We start from the raw sequence: 27,953 nt of genomic DNA on the forward strand, positions 1-27,953 counted from the left end.
ACCTTTCTGTTCCACACTCAAATTGAATAAATCTTCTATCACCCCATCATCGAGTGTCTGGAATGGGAAACTTGAGATCTGCTTTCAGGAGCTGACTTTCACTGAAGAGACCTAATGTAATTATGGTGGATGAATAAATGTGTATTATTTAAACAAAAGATCAAGCCAACACCTGGAAACGTTATAAAGAAGAAGGTAAGTAATGATGTGTGAGCTAAATTCAGAAGAGGATGAAACCACCACAGAACAGAGTGGTCAGGGAAAGCTCATCACTTAAATGCTGCTACTAAATTTCAGTGAAGGCAGTAAGTTACCCACCACCTACTACAGAGCAAGTTAACTGGACCCGGCCAGCTTCTACTGGCCTATCTGTGGAGACAGACATGTAGCTCTGAAGACCCTCTCTAAGAATTTGCAAAGCAACATACAAATAAGCTCAAATTAAGAGAAATGCCTTGGTTTCAGCTGCATTGTGAAATGCAGAAAGCCAGCAGAATAAAGGTGTCTAGAATAAACTTTCAATCAGTATAGCTCCCAAGTTGCTGAATAAATGTAGCAGTGCATGTGGATGAATTTAATTTCCTGTAATTGTTAATAGTTTAGTTTCACTTTCTTTTAAGTAGTGTTATGTTATAAAGATGAGTGACATTTGTCCATGTACCTGCCCTGCTTAAGTGACCATACTAATTGATGAGATTCCTAATGGGGTCTTTCCCTCTCATGCTCATTCTGTATAATCTGTTCTTGCAACATAAAAGAAATGGGTCAGTTTTATCACTTTACTTGATGACAAACAGGCTCTCAGTTTTTTGACTTTATCTTAGAGTCACAAATTTTTCCTCATAGTAAGTATCTGCTCTTCATTCTGGTATTACTATCTGCCTAAGGTTTCCTGTATTTCTGCACTATAATAAATCAGGTATGCAAAGGAGATAACTTTGGGTAGCAGTGCCAATAGATTTCTTTCACTTAAGGCTGGATTGAAGTCTCATTTAGAAATATTTTAGCTTCATTTCTGGTTTTCTAACATGATATCTGTGGACTAATACAGTGAGTGTTTGAAATTTTAGAAAATAAGATCTTAATATTCCAGGTCTATTCCACATCCCTTCATTATGTTTAAGAAATCCAGAATGAATTAAAATAAGAAAATATTCCAGCCTGTTTACCTTGACCTCCTCTAACCTATAATCAGGAGGAATAGTTTCTTCTTTTTCACCAAGTTTTTCACGATCTTCTTCTTTGGCTTTCTCCTAAATAAAAATCATATCATTTGCATAGTTAATATATTTTCTTCCTATAAAATGGATACCTGGGATAGAGTGACTAAATGTGAGGTAAACAAATCTGTCATTATATTCCAGTATATATATGACCATACATGGAGAGTTCCTCCAGCAACCCAATTTCTAACACCACATCCAAGCTTAGCAGGTACAGGCACCACCACACAGGCTGCTGGGCTGAGTGCAGATTGCAAGGAGCAGCTGCCACTTCACACAAGTTCTCAGCAATGGGAAGGCAGCCATGGGAATGCAAAGGTGAAAATCAAAGAGCTTGGACATATGCATGCTGTCCATTCACTGTGGGAGTTAAACACTGGAGCTTCTTCCGGTTTAGTTTATTGACAGAACAGGCGTAGTAATAATCGAGAAAGCCAATTGGACATGTTTTATGAATACCGTGTTTTTTAAAAGAAACCAAATGACTAACTTATTGGGGGTTTGGTCAATGGCAGTTCTTTCTAGATGTGTCTGAGCTGCTATTTATTACCTTGACTTTATCTACTACAGGTTTTCCACCTTCTGGATCTGCTTCCCTTTTCCCCAGGCTACCAGCTAAGGCTTCTACAGCATCATCTGGCACCATGCTTTTCTAAAAAAACACAGGCGGATATGTTAAGTAGGTAGATAGTGATTTTCTTTAAAAACAGACTCTCATCAAACAATCCAGAAGGGCAAGTCCTTATTTCAGGCCTAGATAAGAAGCACACGTTATTTTATAACAATTTATAACAATTGATTTAGAATCAATATTTAGTAAACTTAAAAGACTAAAAATTATAACAAGTTTCTTCCATACAACCTCACATGTGTGGAACTTACATATTGGCCAGAAATTTGCAAGATCTAGCCAGAATTTTGGTTCAGAAATAAGAAATATAAGGAAAGTAAGAGGAACTGAAAAGTCAGTAAAGAAGACAGAAGTAGTCACTGTGGAGTTCATTGTAAAGACTGCACAGTAAAGATTTTCAGAATCCTGTAGGAGAAAACTTTCTTTTCTACTTCCTGTGAGTTAGATGGCCAGTCCAGGAGGTACGGAGGTGTACCTATGTAGCTTCTGCAGTTCCTATGGATCACCGATGGTTCAGGTGACCCTGCTGTGACCGATTAACCTGAGCAGCACAATGAAAACTGTCAATCTGTGGTCCAGTAATCAAAAATAAAATATGCTCCCACATGATGTCATAAGCTCTGGTCATGGTGGTATTTAAAGTGAAAAGATGAACACGAAACATAAAAGATGTAAAGGGAAAATAAAGAGTATAATGTATGTTTGAGTTAAAAGACAGAACTAGCTCTGGCTTTTCTAAACAATGGGTTGTTATCTCTACATTAGGTAACTTATGAAAAATCAGTGGAATATTTTATGGCCAGGACTTATTTTTTTAATATATAGACTATAAAATAGAATGGTTAATACGTAATGGGGATAAGTGCCATTCATTGAATTTCATTTCAATCATGTGGTACTGAGTTGCAATATCAACTGATGATCTTGGTCAAGCAAAGGCACAGAAGCCTTTGGTTTGAATAGTCTCAGAATTTATTTTTACTATAAGCATTTTTTTTTTTTTTTTTTTTGTGTGTGTGTGTGTGTGTGTGGTGCTGGGAATTGAAGCATTCTAGGCAAGCACTCTACCAATTGAGCTATATCTCCAGCCCCTCAGAGTAAATCTCTCACCTCACACTGATGATCTATTTTTTGAAAAATAAAGATAAACAAAATAAAGGTAGTTGGACACAATACCTTTAATTAATTAATTAATTAATTTATTTATTTATTTATATGTGGTTCTGAGGATTGAACCCAGGACCTCGCACCTGCTAGGTACTCTGCCTCTCTACCACTGAGCCACAACCCCAGCTGGAGGAATGATTTTAATATTACCAAAAAATGGGGCTAGGGCTGTAGTTCAGTGGCAGAGCCATTGAATCATTGCCACACATGATTCAGGCACTGTGTTCGATCCTTAGCGCCACATAAAAATAAAACAAATAAAATAAAAGCATTCTATACATCTGCAACTATAAAATAAATAAATACATAAAATTATCAAAAAGTGTCCTTCTGTTTTATATATCTTAATCATCATCATTACAAAATAATATTTTTTTTTCTGCAAAAGTGTGCTGCTATAAGTCACCAATGAGGAAAGGAAGACCAAGAGGAAGGTAATTTTCTGCCACCTTGTGGCTGAATGTTGAAAAGATTTTATTTCCAGGAGGGGGGGAAAAAAAAAAACTAAACTAAACTCTTTGGTATTATACTTAATTCCTAAGAGTTGCACTGGCACCCAGATCTCATCCAGGAAATCTGGCTTGGTATCTATCTGAGACATCTGCTCACAATATACTTCTGTTTTGTCATACTAAGTCTTGTGGGACCTTTGGAAACCACTGCTTCCCAAACCTGTACCCTTCCCCCACATTGGGTTTAAGAAATTACTGAAACAGAGTTAAAAGAAAAGCATGGAGAACAGTCTTAGGAATGAAGGAAACTGAAAACAGGACTAAGGACTACAAATTCCATTTCTGTAGTATGTCGTGTCAAATTCAGAAACTAGTACTCAGGTTTCTGAATTTCCTTAGTAAATTTTCTTTTTATACACAAAAGAACCATCCTAGACTCACATTCATTTCCTTCTGCTGGTTGTCTTTCCTTCACTCACTAATCCTCATGCTTTCTGAGGTCTTCTGACCTTTATCACACTTTGCTGCTATTCTTTCTGGCTCCCAAGGGTGTCACAATCCCAGAAATGCCAACTGCCTCACTAACGGAAACCTTGGCAACTGTTGCCTGAGTTGACAGGGTGGAGGCCTAGGAAAGGAGGTCTGGGAAGGTAACATTTTTGTTCCTTTTTGCTCACTAAAAATTCAACTCTCAACTATGTAGTCAGGGTCAAGTTGGAAAGAAACTGTCTGAATCCCATAATGCTTTTCCTGGCAGTCACACTTGGTGGCTCAAGGTTTTTTACAAGAGCTCTGCTCTGGAATGTGGCTATTGTCCTTTTGATTCCAGTAACCATCCTTGCTTCCACTGCTGGTCACTGGACTCTTCCTGGATTCACTTCTCTCCTATTCCTTACCCCTGTGGCCAGTGACCTGACAATGTAAGCTGATAGAAGCCTCAAAAACCAACACTCAAAAACCAACACCAGGGTCTCCTTCCTGCCTTTATAAATGGGAATCAATTCCCATTTATAAAGGCAGGAGGGAGACCCTGGACTGGGGGATTTGTAGTTGACACCAAGCACTTCCTTGACAGGAAGTGGCCAGTACACAGCTTTCAAGATACTTGTGTTTCACTTGCTTCAAGACCCCTCACCCCACTTTTCTCAAACAACTGGATGTGCACATCCCAAGTAGACCAGGGGCTTCAAATGTCTCTGTTGGTCTATCCTGGTTGACTGGTCTCCCTGGAAAATGGTGCTACTTCCATTTTCCAGTGTGACCCTGCCCTTCACTCAAAAGTCTTTCCTAACTCCCATGAAGAGGGGCTCTTTCACTCATGTTCCCTCTGCCCTTTTCCATATAAATATGAACAAACTGTACCATAGCTGAAAGCAAGGGCCATAGCTCTCATCTCAGTCGAGGCTCTAAAATGTTAGATGGGTTTCTCAAGGTCAACTCAAAGCCCCATTTCTCTCCTCTATTATGGAAAGATGATCAGAACAGAGTTTACAGTGTGCTTGTGAAAATTCAATGAGAAGATATTGCCAAGCATCTAGAACAACGGCATTGTTGGTGACCCATGTTAGCTCTTCACAGTATAGATTGACTTAGTCTCTAATAGAGACGCTATTCTCTGAATCAGATTCTATCATCACCTAATGGAAACAAAATCCATTGAAATCAAAAGTAAACAAAGACTCAATTAGTTAAATATCATACTTCATACAAAAAATTAGAGCATGAGGAGGAGGCAAGAAAATGAAGAAGGAAATGAAAAGGAATTGAGTCAATCTCTCCTCTTCTGGTTGAGACAGTGGAGTGAAAACATAATGATTTTGTTGGAAGTTATTCCATCAGGAGTAAGTAAGAAAAGTGACATTGGCTATCTGTCAAATTCCAAATAGGCTTGAAAGACATAGGACAGTGAGTAGCAGGACGAAAATATTAGCCAAAGAAATAGAAATAATTTCAGAAGGTGAAAGAAAAACACAGCTTGTAATAATTTAATTAAAAATTTAAATCTAGCTTGAATTTTCAATAGCATAAATAATTCATATTTTGTTTATTTTCTCAGAATACGATGATTTGATGATAATGCACAGCAGAGACTGATAGGAAGAAAATTAGTCCCAGAGAATCACTTACCACGGAAGCTGGCTTGGGTGGTGCTGACTGTATACTGCACATAGAGGTTCGAGACACAGTCTCTGCCACAGTGGTGGGGGCAGCAACCTTATCTTTCTGGGGGAAACAAACAGGTTCTTTGACTAACTTTAGAAATAACTGGTCAATGATGGAGCAACAGGACACTGCAGTATCATATGTTATGAGTATGAGTCTCTTGAATGCCTAAAGATTTTTCAAAAGTATGTAATCTAGGCACATTAAAATTCTTTAGTAATCATTATCTCAACTTCACTTTACCTCTTATCTCAGGTAGGTTGTTAAACCTCTCTGAGACTCAGTTTCCACATCTGCAAAATGAGAACAATGACAGTACCTACATCTCAAGGGTTGATAAAGAGGCTTAAATGAGATAACACAGGTGAAGTGTTACCCAGAGTACCTAGAAACACAGCAAACTCAACAAATTTGAGTGATTATTGCTATTATTTGTATTGTTTGTCATCACACAATATATAAGAATAAAATATGCATATTATGTAATACAAGAGAATTTTACATAAAATGGTATATTTATATAAATCTAAGGGCACATTATAAACTATAAACAGTTACATGTACAGGGAATAATAATGACCTCAGAATAGTCCCTGGACTAACAGCCTCAGTATTATCAAGCAACTTGTTAGAAATGCAGATTCTTGGGCCTCCAATGTACTAATCAGAAATTTGGGGAGGGAAAGGCTAATAAGTCATGTTTTAATAAACCTCCAGGTGATGTTTGCTAAAGTTTGAGAACCGTATCATATCTTATTGCAGGAGTCAAATTTCAAATCCAGGCATTTATGGGAGGCCTATCCTCTATGCAAAGTACTCGGCAGATAATCTACCTCATGATCTCTTCTTTTAAGAAACTTCCTGTTTTAAACTGCATGTTCAATGTTAGAGTTGGAGAAGGACCAATACAGCTAAAAACCTGTTTGTTATCAATGCTTTAGGGATTAAAAAAGGAGTGGCAGGATCCCCTGCCATGCTGCACCCTTCACACAGGTTGGAAGGATGGTATGGTTAAGCGAGGGGAAGGCAAGAGATAAAGGCCATGTTTTAGCAGAGACTTAGAAGAATGAGCAATATTTTTCTGCTGGCTAACACATAATAGACTTCAGCTGATCTAGAATTAGGAGGAAAGGCTATTCCCAATGGAAAGAACCAAATGAAGAAAACCATGGAGACAGATGTACTTACTGTTAAGTGACTGGGGAAGAAACTGGGAAAGGAAGCTTGGGCAACAACACATCAGTAGGAACTTTTCTTTTGTAGGGAATAGGAAGCCCCCTGGTGGGAGCAGGGATGTGATTTGACTACAAATATGCTTTAGAAAAAATAATTTTGGTGGACATGTAGGACAGACAGGAAGGAAAATGAAAAAAAAAAGCCATTTGAGATCCGAGGGGAGAGATGATAACAACATTAGGTAAGTTACAGAAACAGAATAGAACCCCTGATCAATGGATCAAAGTATGTATTTGAGAGCACCCTGAAGGAATAATTGCAGGTCTTAAATTGCAAGAATTTCAGGGTTTGTTTGGTTAAAGAAAACATAACTAGGAAAAGATAAGACGAAAACTGCACGTCAAAAAGATGGTATAATGAGCTTATCCACTCCATCATGGTCAAGTCATTCTGATTTCACATATTCTAAAATTAACAAAACATAAAACCCTTCAAAAGTAGAGATTTATATTTTCAGAAACATACTTCTATTTTCTCAGTTGGCTTTGATTGTTTTTCTTTAGATTTAGACCGGCCAAAATCTTCTGAAAGTTCAGCAATGAGTTCTGATTCACTGAGGGGCTGTAACATAGGAACATTGTATATTATGAAGCAACTGTTTCTACTTTGTAAAAAATGTTTTCATAGAGCAATATTTTTCTGCTGGCTAACACATAGTAGGATGACTACATTTTAGGACCTAAAACCAAAAGCTAACTTATAGGGGGCATATGTTTCATTGATCAAGTAAGAAAAAGTCACAACAAAATAAGAAACCCTAAATAGCTCAATACTGCTGTTAATGGCTTACTTAATCAAAAGTTTTCCTGATGTATCAATTTCAGAAAAATTTTGCTCAAATAGAATTTCCCATTCTCCCCAATGAAGACCTAGATAGATTTTTCAAATGTGATTACTGTGTTCTTATTTCCGAGTCACTTCTTTTCTGCCTAAGTCGGAGAAACACGTCACATACTCCTTTGCCATGTCTTTGTGGCTTTCTGGCAGCAAAGTTGTGTTAACCTGGTTGTTTCAGGGGCTGTGGTATTACTAGTTTAGACCTTGTAGAGATGTCAACTAACAGCAGTGGCCTGTGATGGCAGGGCATGTCATTCAGATGCTGGGTCCCACCAGGGACAGCCTGAGCTTGCAGTCTTAGCCTTGCTGTGTTCTAGCTTGTAACTCTCTCTCTCTCTCTCTCTCTCTCTCTCTCTCTCTCTCTCTCTCTGTCCATTTCCTCACTGTCAAATGAAAATGATGATACTTCTTCATGCAGTGAGGACTCAAAAAGCTCACAAGAATGCATTTGTTACAGTTTTGAACACAAAGTAAGTGGTTTATAAATGTTGCTAATTAGAATTATCATGACAATGCTACCAACTTAAGTCAATATAGAATAGGGGAATTTGATGAGTCTAGATCAAATTCTAAAGTAAGTGCAACTTACTCATCTAAGGCATCAGAGCTCCTAATATTCAATGAAAGTCTTAGAAACTTATCATCTACTAATAATTCATGCAGAAAATAATCATTAAAATACATGAAAAGGAGTCAGAGGTATCAGCCAAGTGTTATCATCTGCAGTTCCCCCTCTATACTAGATTGGCAAAAAGACTCCACGGTAAAATATATTTGTTAAAATTATCTTATTTTATACTTAAATGTCTGTTGTTTTTTTAGGTATAAAAAAGACTTATTTTCTAACCTTGAGTTTTTCTTCAAGCTCTGGCAATAGTAGTTTTCCATCTTTATCCTATAAATAAAAATGAAAAATTCACTGGAAATGAAATTGAAAATTTTGCTTTCATGTCCCATTAAGTTTAAGTTTGTTTTTGAGAAATGCAGAATATGAGGGTAAGCTTATTTTTTCTTATATTTGAATGAAGTTTTGCTTTAGATTATTAAATTTTTATATAGTATATCAAAAGGACTTGAGCTATATAAAGATCATTATGCCAAATGTTACCAAAGATGATGTGCATTTACTATTAAAAGTTATTGAAAAACATTTCTATCTGTTGGGAAATAGAAGAGTAATAATTATTTTAAAAGGACGTTGGCAAGAAAAGTACATATACATAAATGGAAATTTTTAAAAAATATTAAAATTTTTTTAATATTAAAAATATTAAAATTTTTTAAAAAAATATCCAACCCAGGGTAAAGAGGTAGATTCCCTTCATCATTCCTGTGATAAATAGCATTTAGTTTCTTAAATATGAGGTTATACAATTTGTGATATTTCTTAAAATAAGAAAATCTTCACATAAACAGACATATAACAATCACAATTATCTTCCACCATGTGTTTATATGTAAGTTTTCCAGAGATTAATTGCAAATGTAATTACAGGAGTTAGTCTACCATCCTCACCCCAGACCAAAACAACACAACTACCTTAATGCTAAGGATACTGCTAAATAGTTGTATGTTTAAGTCTACCACTTGCAGATCTATGGTGCTTTTATTCACATAGCAGTTAGAGAAAAAATTATTACCAATCTGTGTCAAGCATTGTTAGTAGCTGAAATAATTGAATTGGTGGGACTTTACTGATGAATGGTCCCTACTTAGGAAACCAGGAAGGAAAACCCAACCTTAAAAGGTTTTTAACTGCAAAGAGTTGAAGAGAAAGGATCCAGAGATCTCAAAGCCCAGATCTGAACTTGAACATAAGTTTCCTTGGTGTCAAGGGTAGGGACACATGGGAATATGATGCAAAGGCAGGAGAAGTATACGGCTGCTTTAATTTTTAGCACTGCAGCTAAAATTTTACCGTGACTGGCTTTAATCTGTATCCAGTTGGGACTGTTTCGTCATCCTCACCACACTTCTCTTGTTTTTCTTCTTTAGCTTTTGCCTGATGACCAAAGAGAGACAAAAAGAAGAAGAAGCCAGATGATGCGTGTAAAATGAGATGACATTGCTTTGTATATTTACCAAAGCACCAAATCAGAAAAAGCATGAGCTCTGGTGAGCAGTAATGAGCAAGGCAGTGGGGTGACAGTGAACACAACACAGCCAGGAATCCTGGAGCACTTTGCTCTGCTCTTAGGCTCCGTGACTTGAGGAAGCCACCTAGCCTCTCTCTGGTCTGCCTTCTTCAGCTGTAAAATGTGCTGCTATAATCCTTACATAGCTCCCTGACTTGTAAGGCTCACCACAGAACAGTAAAGAAAAGATCCTCGGACAGTAAGTGCAGTGCCAAAGTTAGCTGCAATTATTTTAATAACCTTCGTCTGTCTTACTTGATGAGGCAATTGTCCAAGGAAGGGAGAGGGCACAAACCAATTCTCATCCTAAACCCCTAAACTTAGTTCAGAATTGAGAGAAACATCCAATCCCAAATCTCAGCCAATTCATGAATAATTGGTTTTAACTTTTTAAAAATAACTTCCTTCAATAACACTAAGACATCATGCCATTACTGACCTATAAAGAACTAACTGTACTAGAAATAAAAGTATAGCTCTACAGGAGACCGACTTCTAGGACATAACATTTGCAGCTTAATCTTCTGGTAAGAAGTCTAACATTCCACAACAAGTCATAATTTTTATATCTGTATCAAGGCATGGATTTAGTTCACAAATCAAGAGGGAAATTCACTGAGCAAATTCCAACTCACTCCAGTGCCCCCTTCTACATCTCAGCCTATGAGTGTAGTTTTCCATTAATTGATTAGTCTTTGATTAATTTTCAAGCACTTTTAATGAGCCAGGCTCTATTCTAAGCTTTAAAGTTTTTATAATTTTATTATTCTTTAGATAACATTTTTAAATTATGAAAGTTTTTAAAAAATTATTGCTATTTCTTTTAATAGTTCCAGTTTTATTTTGCTGTAGCATATGGAGAAAATTCTATTACACAATGGTACCCTCAAATTCAGGGATTAGTGAGGTCTCTGGCCATAACATCCTGCATGAACTTGATCAAGGGGCCCCTGTGTAGCAAGACCACTCTAGGCTGTGGACAGTGAGAGTTATACACACAGCTAGATACTTTCTTTTCATCTTTGATCTTCATATTCTTGAATGACTATACTGTGGTTTGTACCAAATAGGCACTGGAAAAAACACAAAACAAAGAAGTCTACTGAACTGAAATAACAATGGACTAGATAACCACATGTAAAAATGGGGGAGATTTGTATCTAGGTACTGATGTAGAATAAACACACGTCTGATTTGTGTTATAAGAATACCAGGGAGGCCTAGTCCCTGCCTCTGAGGTATTATGTACTTTCCACAGAGAGCTTTCTAGTACAGAACATGCTGGAGTGGCAGTGGACTCCTGCAGGACAGTAGCCACCTTCAGGAGCCTCAGCATAACATCAGACTACTGCAAAGTATCTGTATTAAGTACTACAAACTCAGCTGAAGTACCTAGAGGATTGAAACATCTTCTTAGGAAATATTTATGTTTTGGATATGAGTGAAAAGGAAAACTATTATGTCATAAGAGTAGAAAAGAAGAGTTGTTCTCCCTGGAATTTCAGCTTACTGCTGCCCCAAGATTTTCTAGAGAAAACTGAATACATTCATTTGTATCCCTGTACTAGTTACCCACTCTGCCTTATGAATTACATTTTTTTTATATCTAGTTTTAGTCACTGCAAGACTCTTTTGGTGCTAGAATTTATATTATGTTTATGCCTTCCCTCCCACATTTCTTGTCTTATTAAATCACTCTAATGATCTGTAAAAAGCCTGAGGGGAAAGTGCATTCACTTCTGGCCACAGCCTACAGGTGGTGGAACCATGACTCCACCCAGCCTCCCAACTCCCCCAGCATTCTGCAAGACCACCCTTTCCTTGTGACAACAGGTTTGTGTCTGACTAATCCAAACAACGTGCATCTTCTGTAGTGTAGTAATCAGTTTCCTGTCTTCCAGATACATTACTTGGTCCTGGAGGACAGGGACTACTTCTCCTGCTCCCTTATGTTCACTTTCATAACACTTATCCTGCCACACTGTGGCTGGTGAGCCCTCCAAGAAAGTCGAAGATAGAAATTGGCCCATCTTGGACCACGCTGTCCTCGACCCAGGAGACTTCCTGAGAGTTAGGGGGACTCCACTCCCTTGGTGACTCAGAACAGGAAGTGACATCAGAGGCCAGGCATTGTGACAACACACTCCCCAGCTCCCCTTCTAAGCAGATAGGGTGGAGCTCCTGAGGAGGAGGATCCAGGTTGTGTCTCTATCTCCCACAGGACACTGCCTTGTCAAACACAGGGAACTCTCTTTTCCCCTTAAAGACTAAGTTGAAAATTTCTACAAAAATTGTTATTTATTTATTTTTAGTTTTTATTTATTTATTTTTTTGGTACCAGGGACTGAACCCAGGGGTGCTTAACCACTGAGCCACATCCCCAGTCCTTTCTCATATTGCTAAGTTGCTAAGGGTCTTGTTAAATTGCTGAGGTTGGCTTGGAACTTGTGATCCTCCTATCTTAGCCTCCTGAGCTGCTGGGATTACAGGCCAACAACTGCAATTTGATATCAAAACTTTTCTATACCAAATACAAGCTTGCTTTGGTTTAGAAGGCTCGTTAAGGTCTTGGAGGCTGGTGAGATGCACAGGAATTGGCATAGTGCTCTGAATGCGCAGAAGCTCCGATTAATAATTGTGGCTTTGTTTTTATTTTTATTTTTATTTTTTGAACCGTTTTATTGCAAAACAGAGTGACAAAAAATTTTTTTTAAACCCTGCACAAGTCTATAATGCATTGTTTTAAGGTGATAACTTTGTGACACCACCTTGTAAAATGGTTAAACTGTCAACCACACTAGAAATCCCACCATTTGCCCATCCTAGTCAGAAACCCTTCCTTCTCTGACACTCTGATGTTTATGCTTATCATCTTTCTGCATTTCTTGTATACACTTGGTTAATAAAACTAAGTTAAGCTTAGTCTTATCAATTAAAAAAAAATTATGTCTTTTAGTCTTTTAAGTCTTTTTAAATATATAGATTCTCTTCCTTCCTTCCTTTCAGAGTACTACTTCTCATTCTTCTGGTTGTACATAGAGTAATAATGTTCAATACATTCTACAATCCTTCCTACCCCATACCTGCTTCCATTCCCTTCATTCCCCTCTGCCTAAGTCAAAATACCTCTATTTTTCCACAGGTCCCCCCACCACCCCCTTAGTGTGAATTAGCATCCGCATAGCAGAGAAAACATTTGGCCTTTGTTTTTTGGGGATTAGCTTATTTTGCTTAGCATGGTATTCTCCAGATCCATCCATTTACCTGCAAATGCCATAATTTCATTCTTCTTTGAGGCTGAGTAATGTTCTTTATTTTATTCTAACTTGAGATAACTTTCAATTGCTTTCTCCATGGTTATATAAAAAGGATCTTCCTATCCTTTCATAGTGTTTATTCTCCTCATAGAGAGAAATGCCCAGCATTCCTCTGAAAATACAACTGAACAATTTCCATCAAAGCAAACAAACCTCTTTCCTCACCAGGCCACTGCCTCCTGCTATCTTGTTTAGTCAGGTGCCATGTGAGTTTTGGCAAAAGAGATTAGTGTTCACTTAAAATATTAAATTTTATACTATTTAAGAGACAGAGAAACATTTCTCTTGATTGCTAACTATCAACAATAAATATCTAAATTAACCATATTTGAAAGTAAAGCAGAATGGAAAGTAGTTCATTTGTAATCCCTTGTAAAATACACCCCCTCCAAAAATTCTAAACACATGAGAGGCATTCAGTTTTAGAACCTGCAGACTAACATGCTTTGTATATCAGCTGCAAGATCAGTACCTCATTAATTTCCTTAATGGTGCTAAGGTCGAGTTCGGGTTCTGGCTTCCGGGTGCCCAGTGAAGCTGACAGAGCCTCAAATGCTTGATCGCTCATGGCATCCTGTTGGAAATAAAAAATTCTGGTTTGGAGAGAGAGAGAGAGAGAGAGAGAGAGAGAGAGAGAGAGAGAGAGAGAGAGAGAAAACTTCCCCAGAATGCAAACAATCCATTTACTTCTTTGTGAAATACACATCTTAAATGTATAAGATGCATTATGGATTGGGGAAGTCTTTTAGAGACAATTTTATTTGAAACCTAAGCAAAGAAAGAAAGGAAAAAGAACTTACCAATGAATGAAAAAAAAAAAAAAATGGGGCTAAGACACGTTCTTATCGTAATAGCGCTCTCTTGGGTACACTTTGCCCCTTTCTTTACAAGTTAGAAGTGTGACTGCATTAATAACTATAATACCATAAAATACTCTTATCAAAATAAAAAATGCAAGTAGTAAACTTTCACTACTCTGTTTTTTCTTTTTCTAAAAATGGCTTCTTACAGCCCTATCCTTCAACAAAATAGCAGGGTGGAAAGCAGAGAAACTTAAAAAGGCCCTTGCTGCTGCCTTCTTCTCAAAAGGCACAATGGCTCATCCTAGTAGGAACTCCCACTTTCAGGGTGTGGCACTCACCACTGTTCCCCCAGTCAGTTAGATAAAAATAAACTGTCCACTCTAGGAGGAGAGAAGCAGAAACAGCTCTGATAGAAACTGTCCGCAGCATTATCTGGGCTGCTTATACATGTGACCCGTTTTCTCATTCAGCTCAGGGCTGCAGGATCCCCATTGAGATTTTGTTAGATTAAGACATGGTTGACTGTAGTGAAGAAAGGTGGTCAGAAACAGCTGCCAGTGACATCCCTCTAATGATCCAACAAGGCTTGAACTCTTCTAGGAAACTGTACTTAAGATCTTATGTTCCAAGAATCTAATTTCTCTGGTTTCTCCCTTCTATGCATTGTGGTCAAATGGTCTTAGATCATAACTGTGCTAAAATCATTGATAAGGTCCTATAGAGATACAGGCTTGCCTGTAGATGATCAATCTTTCCATCACTGGCTTCACTATGCCACATAGGCCCAGGCGAGGGAACATATTCCTGATCATGGGTAATGCAAGATCAGACTCAGGGAAGCAACCACTGTCAGTGGGCCAAGGTTCTTTCCCAAGGAATAATTACTGATACCTCCTCCAACTTTCTTTTCTTCTCCTTAGGTGGAACAGCACTTCTGATTACCCCCACTGATTGAGCTTTTAAAACATCTCCTGCAGATTTCTGAAAAATAAAATACCAAAGGTCAGATTGTAGTTAAGGGAGATTAAATCATAATAACCAGAACTAAAAAGTTGTTCTTCTGAATTCAAGAGAGTTTCTATCACGTTCTCCTTAAGAGAACTAAAAGCAATACCTCTTTCTCAGTTTTCTTTTCATCAGCTGTAGGAGAACAGGTAAAGTCAGAAGACAAGGCGTCTATGGCATCATCAGGCCCCATAGGTTTCTAAAGAAACAAGACAGGGTCAGCAACAACACTGGGAGCCACTGCAGGGAGGAGGGGATTACACGCCAAGTGAAGGAAGAATTTACTTCTGCACTCCTTTGCTACTTTATGAGATACACCAATGAAATAACTTTTATCAAAGCCCATATTTGAGAGAATAGATGCTCAGTAAGTATTATTATTCTCTTCCTCTGCTCTAAAAGAATTTCATGGTGGGACACAGTCATTTTATTGATACGTAATGTTTATTTTATCCTAATATCTTCTTGGCTCCATTCTCTTTTCCCTTCAAAGAAACTACCAAAGAAATGAACCACGGACACCACCCTACACCCACCCTCTTACTCTAAATAGATACCATTATCTGATTTAGATCAGTCATGATTTCCAATTATATAAATTGATAGTCCTATTCCCCCAACCAAAGGCATAAATAATATTGATTTACATCTTAGAAGTTATGTAAACTCACCAAAGAGTCTGGAGGAGGCCCTGTGATCCCTTCTTTTTTCTGAAACAGATATGAATTAATTTGATGAGGTTGAGAAGGCAAAATTAATCCTCATGATTGTCAAGATGTATTCTCAGTTTGTGATAAACTAAACTGTGCCTCCCCAAAGCCAGACACTAAAGTCTTAATATCTAGTTCCACAGAATTAGACCTTATTTGGAGACAGGGTCTTTATAGAAGCAATCAAGTAATGGTGAGGTCATTAAGGTAGGCCTTAATCCAGTATGACTAGTGTCCTTATGAAAAGGGGAAATTTGGAACTCAAGATTTGCATGGAGGGAAGATGATAGAAGAAACTCCTAAATAAGATGGCCATCCACAAGCCATTCACAGCCTTCAAGAGGAACCTTGATTCTGGACTTTCAACACTAGAATGGTGAGACAAAAACTTTGTGTTGTTTAAGCCGCCCAGTCTGTGGTACTTCCTGTGGCAACTCCACATAAAGTGAGTTTCTTAATAATGACAATTCAAATGCCTCATTATATTTTCTAACTTCTAAAACCTCTGAAGATATCAACATGAAATTATATTCCAAAAAGGAAACAATGAAATAAATAAATAAATGAGTAAACATAAATAAATAAATAAACATAAATAAATAAATGAATAAATAAATGATTAATAAACTTACAGCCAAAAGTTCCCTGTATTTTGGAGGAATTGTGATTTCTCTTTTACCCAACTCCTCAATATACCTAGAAGTCATTTGATCCTGGAATAAAACCACAAAGATAGAGATATTATGCAATTAATAAGCTAAGAATGTTATGTGCATGTTCTGAAACTAAAGTACTATTGCAGTATTCATTTATGGAACTATGAGATGCAATATAAATCATTAAGAATTTAATACTTAAGCCAGGCATGGTAGCACACACCTGTGATCCCAGCAGCTCAGGAGGCTGAGCCAGGAGGATCACAAATTCAAAGTCAGCCTCACCAATTTAGTGGGGCCCTAAGCAACTTAATGAGATACTGTCTCAAAATAAAAAAAATAAAATACAAAAGGGCTAGGGATGTGAATCAGTGGTAAAGCACCCCTTGATTCAATCCTCAGTATAAAAAATTAATTAAATTAAACAAAAGAATCTAATACTTCACAAATTAGGAGTTCTAAGTTTACAAAAGTATTTGATTAGATTAAGTCACATGTAATACTAGAAAATATTCAAAATACCATGCTAAAGTTGAACTTTATATTAATCAAAATGTATTATTGTTCATATTCAATATCTATTTCTTATCTAATGTCTAAGAAACAAAATTACAAATACAGTGGATACCTCCTGTTTGGATCTCTGCAATCCAATACCCTTGTTACCCAGAGATATCCACAACTTTGAACTTTATCATCTCCATATATTTTAAAAAATTATTACATATGTACATATTCATAAATAATACATAGGATTACTATGAATATTTTCAAATGTTATATAAATGGTGGTATATTCTGTATGCCATTCTGCATTCCTTTTATTTAAAATTACAAAATCATAATGTATCCATGATGATACGTGCATAACCCTTTTGTACCACTATAGAGCATTAGCCTGTCCTACCTTGAACAAAATTCTTTCCAAAAGTTTCACCAGTTCTTGTCATTCTTTGTACTTTTTGTATTCATGGGCAAGGCTCCACCCCTAAAGAATCATTCTGGAGGTGGACTCTGATTTAAGGAGAGATGTATCTTCATACCCATCAGATATGGGCAAATTGTCAGACTTTAATGCATTTGTCAATCTGATAATGCAAATGTTGTTTTTATGTGTTTTAATATAATTTTCCTGAATTATTAGGGAGACTTATTTTACTTGTTCATTGTCCAATCACATTTATCCTAAGTTTCTGTTGGCTTGTCTTTTTCTCACTCTCTTGTATTCTTTATAAACTCTAGAAACTAATTCTTCATTATATCTGTTGAAAATACTTTTATCTAGTCTGTGCCATATCTTTTTTAATACCAATAAATACATAATGTTATTGCTTTTTTAAGAATTAGGAATTGGGATGAACTCAGGATAGTAAACATCTAGAAATCAAAGTAAGTTCAAGATGTAGGATTTGGAAATAACTGGGCATGAAAATGAGTTCCAGTCCACTGGACTTAAATCTTGAGGACAGAAAATGAGACTTTCAGACCAATGGTCTGTGTTTCAGTCTTAGTACAAATATTTGCTGAAGCAACATATTTGTGTGTCTATCACAGGACAAACCATTCCATCCCCAACACTAATTTTTGGTTGCAATTATTGATAGCAACATCATCCTGCTTCTACCAAGCAACAGAATACTAGGTGTTTTCTTGTATTTGCTGACTTATTTGCTCTCCTTTCCATTGAATATGAACTTCTACAGATATCAGATCACATACCAAAACTTCTGGTCCAGTATATGTTGTATTGTCATCATTAGTTTCTTCTGGTTCTCCTAAAGTGTCTATTAAGTCATCCAAAGCAGCATCCATGCCTGACTGGAAATGAAAAAAAAATAGTTATTTAAATGTTATTTGTTAAACGTATTTCAGTTTTGATTTTTTAACTACAAAAAAACCGCTTACTCATTCTAAGAAAACATCAAACACTAAAAGTTCTTCAAATGCTAAAATCGTTTTAAATGTGATCTTATTATTTATTTGAATCCCCAAATACAGATTCTGTATTGGAAAGATAAAAAGCCAGACAAGAATCACAATTTTAACGATTTCAAAGGGCAGTAACTACATGAGTAAATGCACAAGTTTATTAAAGCTCCAACCCAGTGAACTGACAGTTATAAAAGAAAAAGAAAAACAACAAAACAAATACAAAGAATTATGACCATGCTTCTATAATAACATGGTATTTGGTATTTATTGCTTATCAATTTTTTTTGCAGAGTTTTATACAAAGAACCCCTGCAAAATCTCTAGATAGCACTCCTTTCAAATTGAATCTCTCTCAAAAATAGATTTTCCTGTATTCTTTCATTCATTCATTCGTGTGTGTGTATGTGTGTATGTGTGTTTTATTCACTTGCTTACCCCCAACTGTCTACAAAACAGAAATCACCTGAAAACATGTTAAAAGTTATAAGAGGGCTGGGGATGTGGCTCAAGTGGTAACACGCTCGCCTGGCCTGAGCGGGGCACTGGGTTCGATCCTCAGCACCACGTAAAAATAAAAGATGTTGTATCCACTGAAAACTGAAAAATAAATATTAAAAAAATTATCTCTCTCTCTCTCTCTTTAAAAAAATAGTTATAAGAACTGACAGTTCTGTATTCTGTCTACATGGGTTTAAATCAATATAACAAATGAGAGGGAGCTTTCATCTTATTTTTGAGGTTGAAATGACTCATTGTGAACAGTCATCCAAATCTGAAGGGGAAAAGAAAAGTCTGGGGAAAGACTCTTTACTATTTAACTTAGATTAAAAAGGATTGCTTAAAATGCTTGCTTTTTTTTCCCTGAAACTATGATATTCACACAAAAATTTTAGGACCCACCTTATTATTGATATGTGTAATAAAACTTAAGGCCTGTTAGCTTTGGGCTAATTTTTTCTTGTGTGTGTGTGGGGGGGCAGACTTCAGAACAAAGAAATACCTTATATTCTTTAGTGATACATCTGGTTAAATAAGATATATTTACAGGAGAGAAATTAGAACATGAACTCCATGAAATGAAACTAGCATTTGCAAAGTAGAGTGTTATAATATAAAATGTTACAACAAAATTAGCTATGAAAGTCATGCATACAGCCTAGTCATATTTGCTTAAAATCATTCATTAAAATGGTCCTTTAAGTTGCTCCTTTCATATTGTTTGCCCACAAGAAATCAGATTGAGATAAATACAGAGCAGAGGCTGGACATGTAATCTAGAAGTGCACACAACCGCCATACCTTTTCAGATATCTTTTCTGGTTTGGATTCAGCTGCTACAGTTGCTGTTAATAATTTCTTTTCTTTTTTCTGGTGGGAATTTAGAAAGACATTAAAACTCCTTTTCACATATCTTTATAAAACTCAATACTATTCCATACTTTAAGATGAATTCATTGCAACATTAATAGCATCGATCATATACTCAACATCTGCTCTGCACCTGTCACATGTTATTTTGTATGTGTCATATACTTTTTAAGAACTCTTTAAATAATATTAACCTTGATTAGTCGCTCTTCTCAGGTTACATAGTAAGAGACAGAATCAAGGTTTGAAATCCAGGACTGTCTGTCTCTTTCTCCCGGATACCTCTCTAAGGCCAACTGCCAGTTTTTGCAACACCACTGGATTCTTTCTGTAGGCTGCCACACACGTCTAGCTGTGACTCTCAGGGTCTCCACCACAGCTCTGACCCCATATGAAGACCTCTATGTCCCTTGCTATATCCCTTGCTAATATCTCATCACTCAAATTTCCCCACAATGAGTTTCTCTCACTCTCACCATTTCTGTAGTTCCTCTCTCAAAGACTTTCAGTAATTTTCCAATCTGCAGCCTAGGTGACTTTATCTAGATGTAATCTCTCAAGTTTTATCCTGGGAAGCATCCTTGTGACTCTCATCAATCACAGTTGCCATAACCCAGCACCATCCTTATTCTACTCAGTGTTTATGTCCTTTGTTCTCTGTCACCTTTGGCATCACTTCTGCTTCGCCCCCAACTGCACACATTGTACATGTTCCTGTTCCGTGCTGTGCTGGCGATCTTACCTCAAACCATTCTCTAGCACCAGGCTTCAAACATTTTCTGGGCTTGGCAGCAACTAAATGGGTGAAGTTGTTGGGTTTAAGACAATAGGTGACGGTGTCTCATTTGAAGGTATCTGAATTCCAGTGGCAGAGCACAGGTGAGGAGCATGGGCTCCAGGTACTTGGCTTTGCCTACCAATCATGATTTACATGGTTGCTTGAGACTTGGGAAGTCACTACTCCTTCTGTCTTTTGGTATTCTCTTGTGTGAAGTGGGGATAATGACAGTACTATCTCAGGGGTTATGGGGATTAGATAACATATGTAAAGTATGAAAACCAGTGCTGGGCCCTTGCAAATCACTGTGTAAATATTTGTTATATAATTAAGAGATAAATAAATGATTTCTGTGATTGGGATGCTTAAAATACTATGGGGGCCACCACCAGGGTGGGTGTCAGAGTCTAGACAATTGAAACACCTTCCAAATCGAAACTACTTCTGTGATTCAACTACCACCTCATGCACATATGCACTCATATTCTCTCACCTAATTTCCTCCTCCTCCTTCCCCTTTCTCTCTCTTTCTCCACCCAACTCTTCTGATTTCTGTATACCTGTCAAAGGTAATCAGGAGCCCAGGGACAGAATTGCAAGGTTCCTGCTTACTATACAAGGGGATACTCTCAGGTGCTGATCCCTGCTCTTGGGCTAACCTGACAATGAGCATCTCCTTCAATTTTGTGTCCTAGACACCTCTTCTGTCTCACCTTAGGGCGTCCAACTTGGTTTAATCTATCCTAGGATATCTTAGATCCTACTTTGCCTTTGTCCACTTTGGCCCACTGTTTCCTAAAACCTGGAGATTTTATCTCTGCAATGCCTCTTGCCTAACTCCCCAGTCTCTTATTCTATAGCAGCTCTAACTTAGGCTGACCTATGAATTACCAGGACTATTAAAGCACCCCTTTACCAACCTTCTACCTTCCTATTTCTACCTATAAACTCCCCTTGGCATTCTCCATGGCAGCCCTAACCTGTCTTTCTAGTTTTACAGGCCCACCACTCACCTCCTGCTTCATCACACTAGAATGCATTTTGTGCACAGAATACATCTTAAACTTCCAACACACGTGGAAGGGTTTGCAAGGCTGCAGTCCTAGATGTTTTCCATGCCTAACTCAAGTGGGATCTACCCTCACAAAGTGCTTGTGGATGCCTGAGTCAAACAAAGCCTTGCTTTCATCATCAAATAGCTCTCTGTAAGGGTCTTTCTTAATTTTCCCTGAACTGAAGACCAGGTATACTATCTTCTCCCCAAACCTCAATGGGCATGATCTACAGAGTCAACCGTGGTGCTTCAAGTACGGTATGTACTAAAATAAGAAGGCAGACTTTATCAATCTTATTTAGTGAGGGAAGAATCAGGGGCAAAGAAAAGTGAAATGACTGGGTTGCAAATTCCAGCACAAACCAGTGTGCAACACAATTCCACACAAGCTTCACCTGGTTTTATTGTTTAGTGTTCCCTATAACACCAGCTAATTTATATCTAGGATAAAACTTCAAATTTTTACTGCATTTTAAAATGTATTCAAAATATCTTAATTTTCTGCCTTAAATCACTTTTCAACCTGTTTCATTTAAGCACTTATCATTGGTTTAAAACAGTAATATGTATTCCTGGGGTCAGGGTGGGGGTCTCAAGGGCGTAAACAGAGACCTATTGCAAGGAAAGAATAATCAAGATGAACATTGCCATTTACAAATTTTTGTAATTTTTGCCTTAACTCCTTCAAAGATCTGAGTTTGGATAAAAATAATGTGACCTTTCTCCCAAAATCTGAGAAAGAATAACATCGAGAGAGATGTGCTATCCTTTCCCTTGACTTCCCTTCTATCTAGCCCACCAGTAAAGCAGGAATATAAATAAATACATACTACTGCTTTTCTATTTTCTTTTCCATCTTCTCATTGTTGCTTCAGTTGCTTACTTGTGGCTTCAAACTGACTACAGTTCCTCTAAACTGATTGTTCTGTTCTGAGTAGAAAAGGTAAACTACTACTCATCTCGTATTCCTGGACTAGATTCTGAAGTGGTTCAAAGGCCCTGAGAAAGGATTGCCAGGAACCAGCCAGCACAACACATAAGCTTTCTCCTCAGGGAGCCTACCATGTCCTCTTTGGAAACATCCCTTGTCAATTCACGTTGACGTCATGACTGTGATTACCAGTATCAAGGTAACTGGTGTCAACAGTGAAAGCTGAGAGTAATGGGTATTCAAATTCTCATGGAAATTTTATTTGCTTTTTATTTCATATCCATAAATTTGGAAGGCAGGATCTGCGTCAACTCACATTTTAATTTCCTTGGCATTGATACAGGTCCTTATGTATAGGTGCTCAATATATTTATTGACTATATGAATTTTAAAATCATTTTAGCACCTTGTTTGCTTTATATCCCTAAATGCACGTTCTTCTTCATAAAATTTAACATAAACAACATTAAGTTGGAAAAAGTGATAAGTTATCTGAACATATGTTTCTTATAAAAGAAACCCGATAAGCACAGAGGCCTACCTTTTATGTTTGCTTATGTGTGCTCACCTTGTCATCTGGTTTGATAGTTGTTGCAGCTACACCAGCAACAGCACTCTCTCCACCAGCAGAAACAGTGTCTTGTGATTTGGTCTGAGAATGAGGAAAAATATTGACAGGACTAAGTATCTTTGACTATTACCAGGATCATGAATTTCAAATGTCACTATTACCTGTCAATTTTTCCTATTGGAACTCATGAGAAAAGACTGTTTACTAGCTTTACTGCACCTGGTGCAGTACTTGGAACCACAAAGAGCTGGCCTCAAGGCCTCCAGACTCTATGCAGATGACACAAACAGGCAGATGCCATTACACCGGGTATGTGTGCCCCCGTGTATATGCACCAGGTAGAATGGCTCTAGTTGACTTTTGCCGTGTGAGTCCCCTGTTGCTAGATACTCCAATTCTTCAAGAGAAGTTAGAAATTGAGATTTTAGGTAAAATATCCTGACTTTAATAATTGGCAACTAACTAAAAACAATTACACATGTGGCTGCATTTAACTGGGAAGTCACAAATTTGTAAAGTCTGATGTAAAATAAATTGCAAAATAGGCCTAGTTATTATCTTCCAAGGTCTGATAATGAAGAACAATTTTTTTTCTCCTAGATATTTATTCTCCATTAAATATAAAATTATGGAGTAAATTCCTGATTTTTAGCTCTATAAGTTCATCTCTTATACAACAAGACTGAAAACACTTCAAGACTTCCATATAAAGAAGCATATAAGGCTGGGTATGATGGAACATGCTTGAAGGCCCAGCTACCTGGGAAGCTGAGGCAGGAGGATCACTTGAACCCAGGAGTTCACGGCTTGCTTGGGTAACATAGTAAGACATCTCAAACAAACAGACAACAAACAAAAAAGCAGCAGATAATACAGGGCACCTGTATTCTTCTAGCCCAGGTTTCAATGGGTCCAGGAGGAAGCTACAATTCAAAGTTTACTGTTGGGGAACCCAAGTTTCTACAAGGCCATTTGCAAAACCAATAAAATAATAGCATCAAGTCATTACAATACAAACTATATTCAGCCCCAGACATTCAACTATACACCTCAGTGTGAATAAGGGAACAATATCTTATTATCTGGTTGATGTGAGTGTTTTTGTATCTATCAACCTGCTTTATTTACCTTTGGTTCTGTTGATTTTTCTGATGTCAGCTGCTCATTTGATTTGGAAACTGCTTTTTCACTGTGAGCATGCTTGCCTCCTTTATCTGATGCATGCTTGGGTAGACTTTTTGGCTGAAAGCACACACATGTACACACACATGCAGAAACATTTTTAACTTGATGGTAGTTTTAAACATATACTGATACTTTTCTTCACAGAATAAAACTGCTCATAACAGTTGTGCTGTCTGTAGCTTTGAATCATATGAATTTGAATTAGAGTAATGTAAATGTGACAAAAACTTCATTTTAGGTATAAAATTTGAAATGGCACAAATTCTACCTCCCCATAAGCAAGAAATCACTTGAGTAAATTGTGAATACTCCTATAGCCACATGATGGCACCATTTTAGCTGATAAAACATTTCAGTAATTGACAAGTGTGTCTCAAAAGATAAGAGATTTTAAGTACACTACAGGGAAAATATAATCTTATAATATCATGTCCTAATGATAATCATTTACCTCTGTATGCTCCTTTGGCTTTCCTTCTTGGGGTTTTTTCTCATGAACCACAGACGTCTATTGAATCCAAAAGATAAAAAGTCAGTTGTATTGGAGTCCATTGTTTTAATAATTCCAAACAAGTTCAAAAATATAATTTCCCACTTAAATCATTTGTCTCTCTCAAGAAAAGCTCACTCAGAACAGTTATTTGAGATCACAGGACGTGTGCTGTCTGGTCAAATACACCTTTCTCTACACTACTAGCTATTTTTCATAATCCATGCAGATAAATTGCTAACTGCAAGTCTAACTATGGAAAGATTAAGTGATCAGCATGACCACTAAATCTGTTGACCAGGGAATCCCACTCTATAAATTAAGTTTTTAGAAATCTTTCATAGGAGATGAAGAATGCTGTAGCTTTTTCTCTGTTACAAGCAGCAAGATCATATCACCAGATACCCAATTCTCTGGCGATTTTATAGATAATCATAAACACCTAAATGTGGACTAGAAGAAAATTTCCACCCAGCCACTGCATTCTTCTCTCTGGAGCTCACTATTTGACCACCATCCTCAGGGACCACCAAGAGGCCTTCCACAAGATCAATACTTCAGCCCAAAGCATCTCAGCTTTACCATAGAAAATCCTGTAGACTTAGCTCAGTTTTTGCTTAAACATCTAAAAAAAACAAAGCACAGCACTTTATTGAGGAGAAACTTGTGTGTTGGGGCAGACACCCAAGGATCCACCTCCATGTGGAGGCACAATGGCTTTCAGTCTGGAGAGCATGAGTCAAGAGAATCTACTTCAGGGAAAGGCTCCTGAATGACTGAGAGCCAGCTCCACCAGCCAGGCAAGGCTCAAGACTAGCCTAGCTGGATTCTTAGCAAAGACCCTCATCCTTACACTATCTGGGGCCAGGTTCAGCAAACTCATTATTCTTGATGATTTGAGCTATAATTGCATACTCACTCCTTTTGTCCTGTCTCCTTTGTTTATATATATATATATATATATATATATATATATATATATATATATATATGCATAATATAATTATTACACTTAAAAATACAGCGGTGAATATGTCTTCTGAAACATATTACTTTTACTTATAAAATACTCTACATTCTTTTTAGCAATATATAGATTTAACGTTTTAAATATTTTACATATACTCTATCCAATCATATTCAAAGGGTAGTCCAAAGTTAGTTGACAAAGCCCTTTACCATGGCACCAATGTAGGAAATTTATTATTATTATTAAAATGAATCTGAATAACTTATTAGCCAACTTAACTCTTTTACCTTAGTTGATGGTGACTTCTCAGGTTCTGCAGGGTCTGTTTTCACAGCCTAAATTCAGATTTAAAAAGAAAAAGAGGAAGAAAGTAAAGGAAGAAGGAAGAAAATAAAAATGAATATAGTTTATAAAGATTATATATTTTATTCAACTAAGTAAGCTCAAAAGATGATTTTGATGTTATTATAAATACAAACTTTATGAGTTAATTTTATGACACTTTGCTTGGAATTATAACTCTTTAGATAGATAAATACTTGAGTGCATTAATTAATATTTTGCTCTTACTATTTATATTTATATTTAATTTACATCTTATTTTTCTGCTATGTGTATCAAAGAAGAGTAAAAACTCATTACCATTAACATTGTAGTATGAGAAGCAACATACAATAAAAGCCCTCATCCTTCATACTTAGGGGTGCTATATTTCAAAGTCATTAACATGAACGTTTTATCAGTGAAATACTTACCACTGGGTTTTAGCTAAAAGTGTGAAAACAATGGGATGGTGACAGAATCAAGGGCACAGAAAGCAAGGAAATACATTTTTTAGTGCCAGATTGACTGTGGCTGATGAATAGTGAAGCCTATGAAAAGTCCAAGATGGAGTCAGAGCATTATGGAAGATTGTGAACTGTAATCATTAGGGTGTGCTGAGCAGCTTAAGTGAGAGTTAGTAAACAGAGATGCCCTAAAACAATGAACCACATCACCTGTTTTTTGTGTCTTTTCTTGTTAGGAGGATGTGGTCCTTCCATCTGTTGGCTGATTGGAATTGCCTAATATATAAGAGCACAGCCCCAAGTGTGATTTTATTTTATCTGACAGTCAAACAAGTATATCCATAAAAAGTGCTCAAATGTTTACTTTGAGATCTGCTCTACTTATCCAGTCATCTACCCAATACATATGTTTAAATTTCAGGAAGATGTAGGCACATGACCTTTTAAGGTCCCTGGCATATATTTCAGTTTGGGTTTACATTTTTTCAGTGAAGATTTCCAGTAATAAAATTAATTTCTCATTCCTTTCCCTTCCCTTCTCTATGTAAAGGCTGCTTGAGCAATATTTCTTCTAGTTATGTTTTCAATATTTGGCTATAAACTGTATAGTCATATACGGTTTAGTCATAGGTGTTGTCAAAAAGTTTTCTGAAAAAAAGTTTTCTGAAATTACATTAATATGATTTTAAAATAATTTTGTAAATATTTAGTATGGATATTTATTGTACATGTCATTGTCCTACATGCAGAGACCTAATTTAAAGTTCTTCTGAAGAACTGTCTACAATTTAGGACCTTAGTATAACATTTGTTGACAGAGTTTTACCCTACTAAAGGTTTCCTGTGGAAAACAAAAAACAAAAAGATAATTATAAGTATATTCTTGATGTAGGTAACGTATGAAATCAGGAATAAAACTTGATTAAACATTTTATAAACTTTTTTTCAAAATGAGAGATTACAAATTAAGCCTAATAATTCATGTAATTTCTTTCCTTCTTTGCAATTTGATAATATCAGCACAAATTTGTATTTTTAATCATCTGAAGAGGTTAAAGCCAAATATCTTCTTAATTTACTATGTCTTTGCTATAGTAGTGAAGACATATTCTCCCTCACAAAATGACCTCTTGTTATAGCAACACACTATTGTTTGGAGAAGAAAATGAAGTTCATGATCAAAGAAATATTTAAATTTTTTTTTTTAAATTTGGGATATATTCACACTGTATCCTTGCTAATGAGTTTCTGTTTATGCTACTGTTAATGCATCTTCTGTTTATGCTATTGTTTATGCAAGTGCACTTTATTAAGTGATTAACAAGGAAAATAAGCCAGCTGGTATTGTAGTGGTTTGAATCTATTAGTAGCTTCCAATTTACAATTTGGCACTTAACATTTTTTCATGGGAGAATTCTATACTACAATTAAAAATGTGTGTTCACAGACAGAAGCAACTTGTCATGCAATGTGCATTTATATCAGTAACCACTGAACTTATTTTTGGTAGTTGTTGGTGCTGAATATAATGTGATGATAAAAAATAATAA

At 36.6% G+C, this 27,953-nt stretch overlaps 1 protein-coding gene across 10 annotated transcripts in view; it reads right to left on the minus strand.

Annotated features, from left to right (window-relative positions):
* The window catches only part of Cast (calpastatin), a 119,523-nt gene that overhangs the window by 15,408 nt on the left and 76,162 nt on the right, over positions 1–27,953 (minus strand). For 5 of the 10 annotated variants that reach the window (XM_071612390.1, XM_071612387.1, XM_071612394.1 and 2 more), the window contains 18 exons: positions 26,614–26,679; positions 25,903–25,950; positions 24,607–24,663; positions 24,099–24,212; positions 22,968–23,051; positions 19,568–19,636; positions 18,056–18,154; positions 16,313–16,393; positions 15,642–15,680; positions 15,080–15,169; positions 14,857–14,946; positions 13,635–13,736; positions 9,629–9,712; positions 8,557–8,604; positions 7,338–7,433; positions 5,601–5,696; positions 1,774–1,875; positions 1,170–1,253 (listed from right to left, as the gene is read on the minus strand). In XM_071612390.1, the coding sequence (XP_071468491.1) occupies positions 1,170–1,253; positions 1,774–1,875; positions 5,601–5,696; positions 7,338–7,433; positions 8,557–8,604; positions 9,629–9,712; positions 13,635–13,736; positions 14,857–14,946; positions 15,080–15,169; positions 15,642–15,680; positions 16,313–16,393; positions 18,056–18,154; positions 19,568–19,636; positions 22,968–23,051; positions 24,099–24,212; positions 24,607–24,663; positions 25,903–25,950; positions 26,614–26,679 (1,449 nt within the window). The remainder of the gene's footprint in view (positions 1–1,169; positions 1,254–1,773; positions 1,876–5,600; positions 5,697–7,337; positions 7,434–8,556; positions 8,605–9,628; positions 9,713–13,634; positions 13,737–14,856; positions 14,947–15,079; positions 15,170–15,641; positions 15,681–16,312; positions 16,394–18,055; positions 18,155–19,567; positions 19,637–22,967; positions 23,052–24,098; positions 24,213–24,606; positions 24,664–25,902; positions 25,951–26,613; positions 26,680–27,953) is intronic. The other 5 variants (XM_027927531.2, XM_027927530.3, XM_027927535.2 and 2 more) reach the window with 3 other exon arrangements.

This window comes from Marmota flaviventris, chromosome 5 (genome assembly GCF_047511675.1).
Source record: "Marmota flaviventris isolate mMarFla1 chromosome 5, mMarFla1.hap1, whole genome shotgun sequence".
Taxonomy (NCBI): domain Eukaryota; kingdom Metazoa; phylum Chordata; class Mammalia; order Rodentia; family Sciuridae; genus Marmota; species Marmota flaviventris.